This window comes from Acanthopagrus latus, chromosome 23 (genome assembly GCF_904848185.1).
Source record: "Acanthopagrus latus isolate v.2019 chromosome 23, fAcaLat1.1, whole genome shotgun sequence".
Lineage (NCBI taxonomy): Eukaryota > Metazoa > Chordata > Actinopteri > Spariformes > Sparidae > Acanthopagrus > Acanthopagrus latus.
Genome location: NC_051061.1, coordinates 11,242,756 through 11,255,768, shown reverse-complemented (window position 1 = coordinate 11,255,768; position 13,013 = coordinate 11,242,756). Strand labels below are relative to the sequence as shown.

The 13,013-nt window shown below is 42.6% G+C and overlaps 1 protein-coding gene across 14 annotated transcripts; it reads right to left on the bottom strand.

Annotated features, from left to right (window-relative positions):
* Window positions 1-538: 538 nt before the first annotated feature.
* Window positions 539-12,971, bottom strand: rfx1a (regulatory factor X, 1a (influences HLA class II expression)). 14 transcript variants are annotated; one of them, XM_037087907.1, is made up of 20 exons: window positions 12,824-12,949; window positions 11,562-11,636; window positions 10,585-10,965; window positions 10,180-10,289; window positions 10,000-10,098; window positions 9,497-9,802; window positions 9,181-9,278; window positions 8,660-9,083; window positions 7,762-7,943; window positions 6,899-7,018; window positions 6,500-6,633; window positions 6,180-6,298; window positions 5,851-5,957; window positions 5,596-5,747; window positions 4,920-5,017; window positions 4,252-4,401; window positions 3,628-3,836; window positions 2,921-3,074; window positions 2,793-2,838; window positions 539-2,688 (listed from the first exon to the last, which is right to left on the bottom strand). In XM_037087907.1, the coding sequence occupies exons 3-20, from the start codon at window positions 10,943-10,945 to the stop codon at window positions 2,528-2,530; spliced, it is 3,030 nt and encodes a 1,009-aa protein (XP_036943802.1). In that variant the 5' UTR covers window positions 10,946-10,965; window positions 11,562-11,636; window positions 12,824-12,949; the 3' UTR covers window positions 539-2,527. The 14 variants fall into 14 exon arrangements, with proteins under 14 accessions (XP_036943802.1, XP_036943805.1, XP_036943799.1 ...); XM_037087910.1 differs by lacking the exon at window positions 11,562-11,636 and having other exon boundaries at window positions 7,762-7,937; window positions 12,824-12,971; XM_037087904.1 differs by lacking the exon at window positions 11,562-11,636 and having other exon boundaries at window positions 12,824-12,970.
* Window positions 12,972-13,013: the final 42 nt, after the last annotated feature.

Sequence of the window (13,013 nt, the reverse complement as noted above, 5' to 3'; positions counted from 1 at the left end):
TCTAAATATACGCTATCTGGATAAAGCAGAGATCTGAGAGAATGATGGTGCTAATGGTGGCCCAACATCTTATACTGACATGTTGTTTTCCCAGCCACTTGTATGTCGATTCATCACGTGATTCCATACCTCAGACACATCATACAGACAGAATGTACCTGTGGTTTATGTTCCAGTGTCACACAGTGCTTCGCACTACAAGTGGTAACTGACAAGCCTGTGAATACAGTCTGTGTGGGGGTACAGCAAGAGGCCCTTTCTGTCTTATTATAAATACAGCTGTACTTATGGGTGACTGACTGTACTTCCTCTTTAAAATGGATGCTTTTGCTAAACTTTGAGGTAAGTATTTGAATGGAACACAGGTGCAATTTTAAAAATTCTTTAATTTATATCTTTAAAATTAAAAACATCTGAATTGCATTCTACCACCTCCAAAGGCACAGTCATACTTACAGCAGACCAAATTCATAAAACACTGCCACTGAACATCTTTTTTTTCTGAACTTGTTTTGTACATAAGAAACAATGCACTATAAAAATGACTAAACATTTTTTATTACTGGGTAAACAATGGCCATTCTATATGCTGTAGATCAGTAAAAGACCGGAGTGATATGTACTCAGCTGTGGTAGCGTTAGACTCCATATAAAGGATGATGTGCTGGTTTGAAGCTGCGAATGCCTGTTTAAAACGTGTGCATTGCAGCTATTTAAAGACATTGTATTTAAAAATTCAAAAATGACATGTTTACAACAACCAATTGTGATGAACAGTGTTTAAGAATATGGATGTTTGAAGCAAAACAAAGCCATTGGCAGGAGGGCGGAAATGCAGTGAGATGAAAGCACAGTGGAGGGGGATGAGTGTCGGTGGAGGACTGTGCAGGAAGAGTTATCAGATCTCTCACCAAATTCTCTCAAATGCGGCGAGTGGTATGAGCAACTGCAAGAAATCTGACACCTGCACCCCCACCATCAAAAACACACCTCAGACTTCAAAGAAAATGAAAGACATTTCAGATAACTCTGTCGGAGTTTTCTCGACAACAGTCAATATGTGCAAAGAGGCAGGGCCTTAGCCTGTTTGTGGAAAAGTCATAAGATATGATATAGGATTGATAACTGAACGAACAATCACAAATCAATAATGCACACAAAGGCTGCTTACAATGTGTGACAACACAGCACCATACACTGCACAAGAGGTTCACTTAGTGACAACAAAATTCAAAATAGTGGATAAATATACAGTAGAATATAAGTATATCACTGTTCTTACTCAGGCACAGTCCTCCTTAAAACATGGAAAGAGATTAAAAACAACAGGATCTGGGAAAAAAGGAAACAGGTTTGGCACACACATGGAAAAATATATTTAAATAAGGCAAGAAAATGATATGTTAAAGGAAAGTGAGGCCCCAGAGGAATGTATTGGATGGACATGACTGGAGCATTTCAACATAAAATTATGACACGTACAGATACAGCACCTCTCTCATGGAACCAGATGTTCAAGAAAAGAGAGAGGATTTTTGCAGCAACTAATGGGAGCCCCAATTCCACGGCCGTAGCTTTATCTTTACAAGTGTGTGTAGCAGCTGCGACAGGCACTCCAAGAACACAAGAATGTTTTTTTCTTTACAGGCGGATAAAACCAAACAGGGAATCTACACACAACTCCCAAATCAAAACCTGAATGCCTTAAAATATCTACAAAAGAAACAGTCCACACTTGGCGTGACTCACAATCACACAACCAGAAACACACGTATGCTGTATAGACACCATCATGGAAAAGCAGTCAGCCACCAGAAGTGACAGCAGAGCGGTGTGACCACAGCGCTCATACAGAAAATACGCACACAAAAACAAGACAAACCCAACCAGAAACCCTGACCGCCTGCTGTCTTTTACAAGTCTCTTTCCTTCTGAACAACACAACTTCCCCACAGCATTTAATGAATCAGTAAATTCAGCAACCGTTTACAGTTGAAGGTCCACTTTGCACCCTCCTCCTGTAGATATCGTTACACACACATCACAGTATTTTGAAGACCACTTTGACACGGCAGTGACAGATTTAGGAGGATCTGGGGTGAGCACAGGTTTCTCAGCAAGGAGACAGCAAGGCTACAGCATTGCAATGCAATGAGAGGGACAAAAAAACATGCCTGGCTTTAGTTCGTTTTTACAGATTAACACAACAGAGGGTTAAAATGCTCTGTGTTGTCTTTGCATTGAAAGGATCTGGTTTTATGAAGCCACATCCTGTTGCATGCCAGTGATTGTGTAATCAATGGTTCCAACAGGTGGTTGTGCCATCCAGGCAGCAGCAGTACTGACTGAGCATGTGTTTTGATTGTGTGTGCGTAAACAATCGGGACAGTATGCAGCGAGATGTGCACACACATTTACAAGAAATATATACATGTGTGGAGTGTATAAATTAGTATTAATTGTACATCTTTGTCTGTGTGTGTGTGTGTCAACATCAACAACTCCATCTAGTAGTGTTACTATGTGACTAGTTTTCAGCTGATCCGGTGGTGAAGAGGACTCTCTGATCTGTTCTGGCCAGCTTAGCAGGTGGCTCCAGAGACTCCTCTCCCAGCACAGGACCATCTGAGGGAAGGGACAGCTCCTGTCCTTCATCGTCGCTCTCCTCCTCCTCTTCCTCTTCCTCTTCTGGGATAGAAAAGGGTAAATGAGTTATTTGCAAACAATGATTGGAACTTAGTTTTCGTCTCAAAAGCATTCATCTGAGATACACTAAAACACATTTTAATCACCTTTGTCAGGATCCAACTGGCTTAGACCCCGACCTAGACTGGCAAACTAATGGCAAGAAGAGGGAATGTTAGTCCTGTAAGTATTGATACATTATTTTGTTCATTTATGTATGTGTGTGTATTGGTACCTCTCCCATGACAGCAATTGGGGTCTCTCCTTTAGCCTGGGCCACTCTGTGCTCTATCAGGTAGTACATGTACTCATCATACAGCAGGCGGATGAGGTGAAAGGAACCAAAACTGGCTGCACTCCTCAGGGTCAGGTCCCGGATCACCATGGAACTGGAGAGCAGAGGCGGTGGGAACTGAACCACAGCTACACATATATTCTATAACTACTTCACATCAGCTCTAACCACAAAGAGGAAGTATTTCTCAGTCAAAGTTTTTAAGCATGAGTCAACTTGATGTTGTTTTCTCAAGAATGAGAGAGCAAGAGAGAGAGGCCTCACTTCTTGCTATATAATATATCTATATCTATCAATAATATGTTTACTTTTTCTTTTTACATTGACTTCTTTATTTCATTAAATGGAAAGCTAATTTGGTTGCCTGTTCTATAAAAACTAAATGAACTTACTATAGACTGATCTGACATCATTAACAAGTTAAAATGTGTTCTTTCAGTTTTTACCAGTGTATCAAGTCAAACGTAATTCATATATTTGCCATGCTGAATGTAATATCAGGTCATAGACAACTCTGATTTACTTATCAGTCAACGTGAGCACATAGATGTGCTCATTTACTGTGTTACAAAATCTTGTAACTCAATCTCAGAGCATCACCAAAGAGAACAAAGGAGATGAACGTTTCCAAGTGGTTCCCATCACACCTGTAAAAGGACCACTTGAGCAGGAAGAGCTTGGCAGCCTTGGGGAAAGCAGGGCTGTGCTGGTAGGGCTTTAGGACCTGGGAGACGACACCATCCAGCCATGCAGCCCACTGCTCCAGGGAGTTCTGCTGCTGGAGGGTCAGCTTGAAGTTCTGCTCCAGCCGCTGGACGACGCGGTCTTCACACCGGCACACCCATGAGGCCTGCTCCTGTAGAGGGTGGACAGAATGAGGGCAATGTGTCAGTACAAGGGATTAGTTGTACCAGTAGGGGGAAACAGAGCAACCTAATAATGGCAGGCTGTGCTTGAAACTGAAGTCACTGTGCAATATATTCTATGCCAGATTGTTTTCATGCATGACACTAAATCACTATCAGGTTCAGGGTTCTGTGTCAAACCATCTACTCTGCACTTGCTGGAGGAAGGAGAAAAGACAGTGGGTTTTTGAGAAAAAGCAAGAGGGACTGGTTTGTGCTTCCTGGGAAGGAAAGTTGTAGAAAGACAAAATGATTGCAGTAGCTGAAGAAATCACACATTAAATCACCAGCAAGAGCAGACATGATGTATAATCACGTCAGGGGAGACAAATGTTGCCAGCCACAATGTTCAGAGACCAAACCAACCTGTACATTAGCAAAGTCAACACGGTTGAGGTCGGACAGCATCTGGTTGATCTGTGCTGTGTTCTGGAGGACAGCACGGGCTGCCTGGGCCAGGTGGTTCAGACTAGTGTAGCGACGCAGTGTCTGGGCAAAGGCATTGGCTGACGTTACCTGAGACAAAGAATGAAGGACATTGAAAAATCTCACATTAAGGCATGCATACATACACATCTTATTCAACAGTGTCCCTATATTTATCACCATGACCTCTTAACTAAAGAACATAATTTTGTCAAGATAAATAATCCTGGTGAAGTGATCTATTTAAAAGAAAAAAAAAAAAAAAAAACTTTCCATAAGTAAAAACTGTTTAAATAGGCCATTTTCTACTCCTAATGACTTGCATGATTGACCTAGTGTTGTTGCATTTATTTTTATTTTCAAGCTGGCGAATAATAGGACAGCATTTTATTTTAAATCAGCTCTTGCTCGTGTTTGCACAACCACAACAAGGAAAACACCCACACAGAAAATGGATTTGCACCGATTTCAAAATATTGTAGCTACACTTGCAACCGGTCAAAATATGGTTTTGCACTGGCTGATTCTGCAGGCCTACGACAGCTTGTTTCATGGTTTGGAAAAAAACATTTTTCCATCAACTGCAAGCCAGCACAAGGGGAGTGTACCTTGATGCGGACCATTTCCTCAGGGATGTTCATCATGGCATTGGTCAGCCAGCTCTCCAGGCTCTTGGCAAAGTTACGGATGGCTTGAGTTAAGGCACCTGGGGACAGCAAGAAAAAGGGTTAAGAGACTTTCATGCCTGCGCTTCAGAGCAAGCTGTCATTTTCTATCTGCTGAGGATGTGTCCGGATGAAAGATTATCAAACACCTGGGATATACAGCTAAGTTTCCTCTGGAGAAATTGATCCTCTGGCCATGTATATTCCTAACCAAATTCCAAATGTGGTTCAGATTTACTTGGAAGACAAAGACCTTGGACATGGAATATATTTTATCTGGCAACATGCTGCAGTAAGAAAGGACAGTCCTTGCTTTGCCAAAGCAAAGAAATTAAATTCAACATCTGAGTAAAATTGAAACTAAAAGAAATAAGTCCACCAATGTAATAATGTAGTCATCACTATCAAGCAGTCATAGGTTAGAATGTTTTGACAGACGTCTCTGCTGGTGTGATTCCATCACAAGACGGTCTCTGTTTTAAATGAGATGGCATGGTGACATTTGTTCTCTCATAGGTTAACTTAAAACTGAGGTTAAAGAATAGCACTATATGTTTATAGGCATTTACTGCAGGTATGGACAAATATTCCCTTTGTCAGAGATTAAAGAGAGCCTTACTGGGGATGGGCCTGAGGACGTCAGGGATGAGGATCTCCACCAGGCCCTGGTACAAGCTGTTGTCACAGTCACGGCTCCAGCGCAGCACTGGGTCATACTTGCACAGCAACACCAGACAGCACTTAGGGAGACGCTTCTCTGACTCGTCGTGACTGCAGACACACAAACAGTTTGTTTACCAGAATTTTTTATAGAACGCTCCTGCTGCTGCAACGGGAGACATTTCTTGATTGCATGTAAGTCTTCAGCACTCACACAGCCAACGTGGCATCTCCAGCCTGACTCTGGCTGAATCTCCAGAAGGTCTTCCACAGAGTTTCCACCAGGGTAAACTGCAGGTTGACCATCACATCTAGTATGGCCTGACAAAACAGAGAGAGAATATGAATGCCTGATAAAAAAAATGACTGAGCCTAACCATTTAGAGGTGCACTTCACAGAGTACTTTTAAATCCATCTTCTCCCTCAGTTGCCAAACAACATGAATTTACCTCAACTAGTAAACTTAAAATCGGTACTTTCATTCAAAGAAGTCCTCCACTGACACTGACAGACAGACAGAAAAGGCGACCTTAGCTAATTACCTCACAGTGTTCTCTGTACAGCAGCTGAAAGCTCTTAATGTGCTCCAGCTCAATGCCTTCTGGCAGAGACTTTCCCTGGAGGTCAATGTCTGGGAACTCTGGGAGAGTTCTGGATGCATCTGGAAGACAGGAAACAAGTACACTGGATACTCAAGGAGAAATCAAAGTAAATGCAGAGGGCAACGTGTATTCATTTCAGTATAATATTTTAGTGTATATGCTGTCTTTTTCACAATAATATGTCATCCAATACCATTTGCTGTACAAATCCTTATTCAACTTATACCTGTAGATAATTGATAACTATCCACTGAACTCACCAAGGAACTGCTGGTACTGCTGCACCTGGGTGCTGATGTCCACCTGCCCCGAGCCCTGCTGCTGTTGCTGCTGCTGGCCTGCTCCGGCTGCTGTGCCATTAGTCATCCCCTCTACTTTATGCACTGGCTTCAACCTGATAAGAACAGGGGTAAAGTTCATAAGACAACGCAGATGAAACGTTCAGAGCTACGCAAAGATGATGAATAATAAGTGAAATTAAATTGAAGCACTTGTTTATCGTATTGGAGAAATCTGGAACAATGCCATGATTTTAAATAAAATACATAGAGTGAGAGACATGAATACTCAAAATAGATATTTAAGAAAAATGTTACAGTGAGTGGTGTAATGACTGACAATAAATGTGTGAGTGTGTGTAGGGACAACTATGTGTCTACCTCTGTTTCTGTGAGAAGGGCTGCTGCCTCATGGCCAGATGCTGCTGGTCCTCCATTAGGCGGAGAAGAGAAGAGCCTGCCTTGATCCTCAGCCCGTAATAGTGGTATTTAGAATTACCCCTGTAAGGGACAGGTAAAATATGTTTTTACATCAAATTGGTCCTCTGTTGGCAAATGTGTCTCCCACAGTAAATCTATGGAAGGAGAAAAGAAGAGGTTGTGAGACGAGAGGGTTTACATTATATAAACCTATGATGACTTCCCTAAGGCTACAAACATACAATAGTCCTGATACAGGCTAATTTTAAAATTTGCCTCTTTAATTTCATAAAATACAATAATGAAACTTACTGTATTGTTTAACTAAACCCATTTTAGAAAACATTTCTACAAGTCAATCTCATTTGCTCACCCTCCCCTCCTTTGTCAAACTCACTCACCCACACACATGCTGTCTGTCTTCATCTATGCCCACACGTCTTCCTACACTTAGCGAACATTTTGCAATGCTTTCAAGAGCTATACATATCATAAATTTCCTGTAGAAAGCTTTGCATGGGTGTTCACTAATTAAAATCTATATGCATGTGGATCATACAGGGCATATAAAGAGGATGTCTATTGATGTGCAGCACTGTGGTAGGGAGATTATGTTACAGTCCTCTCTCTGTGACTTTGACATTGATTCTGTCTAATTTGATTCTGTAAGCAGAGACACTTTTGACAGAAAAAGGCATTTTAAAAAAAGCACATTAGGTAGGGTACCAACGTATGCAGGCCTGTCGTGTCATATAGGCAAGTTGTGTATGAAGGGATTGCAAATGGGTATTGTGCGTTTGGCCTTTCACATTGACCCGTCTTACCGTGTGCCCAGGCGTCGTGTGCGTAGCCCCATGAACACAGATCGAATAAGTTTCCCGAAAGATGCAGCATTAACAGGCTCTAGTTTCTGCTCCTGGCAGTGCAACAGATAGTGGCAGTAGAGGGTCGAACGTGGCAGACTCACTCCTTCAGCTGTCTCATAGTTGTCCAGCAACCACTGTACCTGACACGCAGGCAATAATAAAAAGAAAATAGCTGGAGCAGTTAGCAAAGCCAGTAGATACAAACAGGATAACACACCTCAAAATATGTGCACACAAACATATGCTTGCTTATTTGCAAACTACATTACTAACATTTTTTCAACTCATCACACAGTACAGTACATGCGCACACATATTTCTTATTCATCAATTATACAAACACAAACAAAATCCATTCACATTTACATTTTTTGATCATTTGGGTATGAAAACACAAATATGTTTGTTTGCGTGCCGTGGCATACAACTTTGGTATGCAATGAATTAATGACCTGGGACATGGGATGTTTGCCAAACTTAGGTTGTTTACCACTATTATATGCGATTCAATACAATGAATTTAGGATGATAAAGTGTTGGGGCATTTCAGGGAAATTAAAAATGTCCCTCATCACATGCACTGTAATGATATGGAAATGATGTGGTCATGGTTTTGTTTTATTTTTTGAGGAGGAAATCACAGTTAAAAATATTATATGCTTCAATAATTGTAGGTGTACTTTTATTATGTTATATACTCAAAATATTAACATTTCATCGTACTAATATGAATATCCACATTTTTAATTGTGCTTTCCACTGGACAAAACTATGATATCATCGGTGTGTGCCACCAAAGGGTTGTGGGGGTGAAAAAAAATGAGAAGAAATTATTGCGCTTGGCGCCTCTGCATACCTTTTTGTCTGCCGACGGCACGCTACTCTCCTCGCCCTCTGTAATACTCACAGTGGCTGGAGAGGCGCGGGCAGTGTGAGAGTAGTTCTGACTGTTGCCAGCTGCCCCTCCGCTGCTGCTGCCCAGCATGTAACCCCCCTGGATCACATAGCTGCTTGCTGTGCCACCGTTGGTGCCTGCCCCTTCCCCTGCCCCATTGGTGGTACCACCTGTGGTCACCACAGTGGCCCCTCCCCCTGCTGCACTGGTGGGCTGGGCCACAAACATGGACACAGACCCAGCTGTGCCAGCAGTCACTGAGACGGTTAGAGGTGTGCCAGGGGTGGAGGCCTGTGAGCCTGAGGTTGGCTGACCTTCATAGTACTGGGTGGCTGTGGTCTGGGTGTACAGAGGTGTATCAGTGTAAGGGAAGGTGCTGGAACGACTGCATGAAAGACATAAAAAAAGTGTTAAAAACAAAATAAACTCTTGAAGGGAAAAGTTCTATCTGAACATGTGTAATTACATAGCTTTATTCTCACATGGTACTGGTGGTGTAGTTGGTGTCTGTTCCTTCCACATACTGCACTTGATTGGTGTACACATGTTGCACTGGCACTGGGGTGAGCTGCTGCTGGACCTAAGGAATGGGCACACACACACACACACACCTACATTCACTTGACAAAAAAATCCAATCAATCCTTGCTCACCTGGTTAGACCATATCAACTTTGGGCAACTTTCATGTACAGTATTTTTTTTTTGCAATTATGACTTATATAGATTTCTTAACTACAGACAGATTATCTGTTCCCTTAACTTTACAGCAATAGTATCCCTTGTGTCCCTGACCTACTTGGACAGTGGCAGTTGTAGCCTGCAGTGGTGGCTGATCAAGGAATGAGCTTGTGACTGGAGGGTGAACTTGTATCTCTCTCTCCACATGCACAGAGAGCAAGTTCAGTGATTGGTAGTATTGAAGGAGGTCCAAGGGGAGGAAGAGGGGAATATCGTACCATTCCTGTATGCTGTCTCCTGATACCGGGCACTCTGACTGTCCTATCTCATGAAGTAGCTGGAATTCTTCTAGACTGTTATCTCTGACTAACGCTGTCACCTCAGTGCCAGGACAGAGCTGGAAGCCAGCAGAGGGAGGTTCAACCTAAGATGTGATTAGATGACTAAAACTTTGTCAAAGTATGAGGAAGTTGTAAAGTTGTGGATGTCACATTTTATCCTTTTATGATGGAAGATATGATATGTTTGTATAATAAAAATGTATGTTGGTCAGTGATGCTGCAAGTGAATTGTCAGATATCATATTGACCACCAATGATATGGTGTGGTAGTCTGACTTACCTCCGGGCTGATATGAACAGGCTGTAGACTGGTGACACTGAGCTGGGTGCCGGGTTCAGTCTTGGCTATCTGAGAGGTGGCCTGCACAACTGACCTCTGCTGAGATAAATACGCTTCTTGTTTAAAGTGTCAATGACGCATTAATTTCATTTTGTGTCTGTGTGTGTGGGCACATTTTACCTGTTGAGCCGCTTGTACCTGCTGAACAACCTGCGTGGGAACTCCTGTCTGCACCACAGCTGGAGGGGGGCTGGAGTCTGACACACTGTCACTTGAGTGAAGGGAGCCCTCTGAAGGACAAAGAGAGAATTCAAATGCGATCATTAATTTTACTTTAATGAATAGTTTTTGCCACTAGTCCATTCCACCATGCAGGCCAAATATCACATTAGGTCATTAAAATTACAGTTACACTTACTGAACAATAAATAAAAGGCAACTTAAGTTACTTTGCTCTACACAATAATGATCCATGAAACTTTAAAGTATCCCAGCAGATTGCCCCTATATACAGTATTATTAAATCTGATAAAGACGGACCTGTATTTTTAAAATAAATAATGTAATGCCATGTTCAGTCCTTACCTGTGACTGTGACAACAATATACTGAGGAGTGCTTTGAGCATTTCCAGACTGCGAGGGGGAGCCCTGGATCTCTGCAGTCACATACTGTGTCTGGGCTGGCTGGGCCTGTGCTGCAGACTGAGTCTGATTACCAGCTACGGGCTTCTGCGCTGTGATGGAGGTGGCTTGATCGGTGGGAGTAGTTTGGCCTGTGGGTGTGACAACAGTGGGAGTGACCACAGTAGTCTGGATCTCAGCCAGAAACTGAGGAGCAGTTGGAGGTGTGGAGCTGGCATCAGGTTGCCCCTGTGTGACAGTCACACCAGCCCCCTGGGGTTGGGCTGTCGGCTGGATCTCGCCTACATAGCCTGAGGTGGCCATAACAAGAGCTGGGAATCACCCTGAGAAAAATAAAAAAGTAACTGGTTATGCATTACTAATACATATTAGGGACACTCTGTGTTGGTCAACCAGGGATAAAGCCTGGAGATATTTGTTTCCATGTTCCATTTGGTTAGAATAGCCTAATATCAACTGTTCTTTGAAGCCACTGTATAATCATCCATGTAGAAACAGGGCAGGGGTGTGAGATTTAGTCAGAGTTTTAAAGGTAAGAGTGATACAATCCCCATTTTGTAGTATGTAGCAGATCGAAACATGATAAATCATAGATTCTAGTCAGTTATTACTTTTACAATAAGTAACTATTATTAGAGGTAATTCATTAATATTTTGAAGCAGAGGGTCCAACCACAATGACATCAGCAAAACTTGGACATGAGGCAAATTATGTTTCCTTCATGATCTCTTAAAAGTGTTGGGAAAAAAAATGCTGAATAGAGAGTTCACCACCAGATACTGGCCTGATCACTATGAAATCTATATCAGATCTCAGATTTGCAACCTGCAGAAACTGCAAATTTATCGACATTCTCATTTGTTTCCTTGATGCAAATATTTAAATAAGAGGGCTTTTTCTGAAAGTACTCTGGCTGACCTGTTGGTGGTGCAGCAAATGTGGAGATGTGGGGGAGGAGCATTGACGGGAACAAGCCTTTCGGTGTCTCATTACCTGTAATGTGATCATACAGCCCACTGCTACTCACATTTACAGTTATACCGGCTGCACAAGTAGGGAGAATCCCTTATCACACAGCATTAATATTGCAATGTGGGCTGTTGTTATACTTTATGTCACACACACAATTACCAGGAGATTAAATGTGCTCCCTATCCTTTTTGTCATTCGAAACATTTTCATAGTTAAAATCCTAGATCTTAGCTTATTAACACTTTATATCTTCGTTCATCATTTGTTAAACTGACTGGAAATGATAGGGCAGATGGAAGGGTTTGTGATCTAGCGTCACATCTGTGAATTAAATCACACGTGAAGATTGAAGTGTAATCCTTGCGTAAATTGGTCAAAAAATTAAGTAAACAGGCCAAAACTAATCGTAAAACATATCTATAGCCTCGCTAAATTGCAAATCAGTTAACAAACACACGTTACAGTGAACTCCGGACTTGCCAAGCACCTGCAAAACGCCCTCCTTCGCCACGCCCATCAGATGTTAAATGTCCGCCACCTGCCCCAGTTTCTTCAACTTTCCGTTATCGTGGGGACAATTTCACCTCCACCCCTGCCTCAACACCATCCCAAAACCTGTCTATAGATTCCCACTTTTGATTTGACTACCTTAATTTGGTCTCCCTTTTGGAAGGATCACATAATGTACTCAGGGAGTTGGTTTTCCGTTGAGCCGGCTCCTACATAAAAACATAATGTGCTCAACTGCCACAAAATGCACCAAAATATCGTTAAGAACACACGAGTGACCGTTGCTGGTTCCGTTAGCTGTAAGTGGTAACAAGCACGCGCCTGTCGTGACAGCACCAATGCTAGCTGTCTAGCAGGGAAACACAGGCAGCAAGCTAACTGGTCTCTACAACAACCGCCATTTTGTACCTTTTGCATTTGACATCGCCATAACAACGGCCTGCTTGAGTACGCGCCTGTGGCTGCGTCGTCACGGCAGGCACAATTCACTGACACAGGGATGAGCTGCGGTCACAAAGTACTCCGTTCAAGAAACGGACCCGACTGATTATCAGCACGACGGCTAGCTTGCAGGCTAATCTCAGCTAACACTGGAAGGCAGTTGCCTGTTATGGCTACTGAAACAACAAGGGAAAAGAGCAACAGCACAATTCAGCATAATTGGACGCAAAATATTTCCTATATGTAAAGAGGTTCACCTCTGGTTCCACGTGTGTATTTCCCACTGGTAAAATATCTTCTTTTAATTTTATGGCGGATTCAGTTGTTGTTGTTGTTGATTCTTGTTGCTGGGCTCTTGTCGCCAGGGCTACCGCGGCTATGGCGCTTCGTCCTCACCAGGGCAACTGTTGCTACCCACCAGCTCCCTTCCCTCCCCCTTCCTTGCTC

Bases quoted from the DNA above. Each gene is read 5' to 3' on its own strand.
- rfx1a (XM_037087904.1), bottom strand. From the start codon at position 10,945: ATGGCCACCTCAGGCTATGTAGGCGAGATCCAGCCGACAGCCCAACCC. The intron at 3,837-4,251 runs GTTGGTTTGGTC...CACCCTCTACAG, and splicing joins TTGACTTTGCTAATGTACAG to GAGCAGGCCTCATGGGTGTG. The intron at 2,689-2,792 runs GTGATTAAAATG...TTTCTATCCCAG, and splicing joins CCAGTTGGATCCTGACAAAG to AAGAGGAAGAGGAAGAGGAG.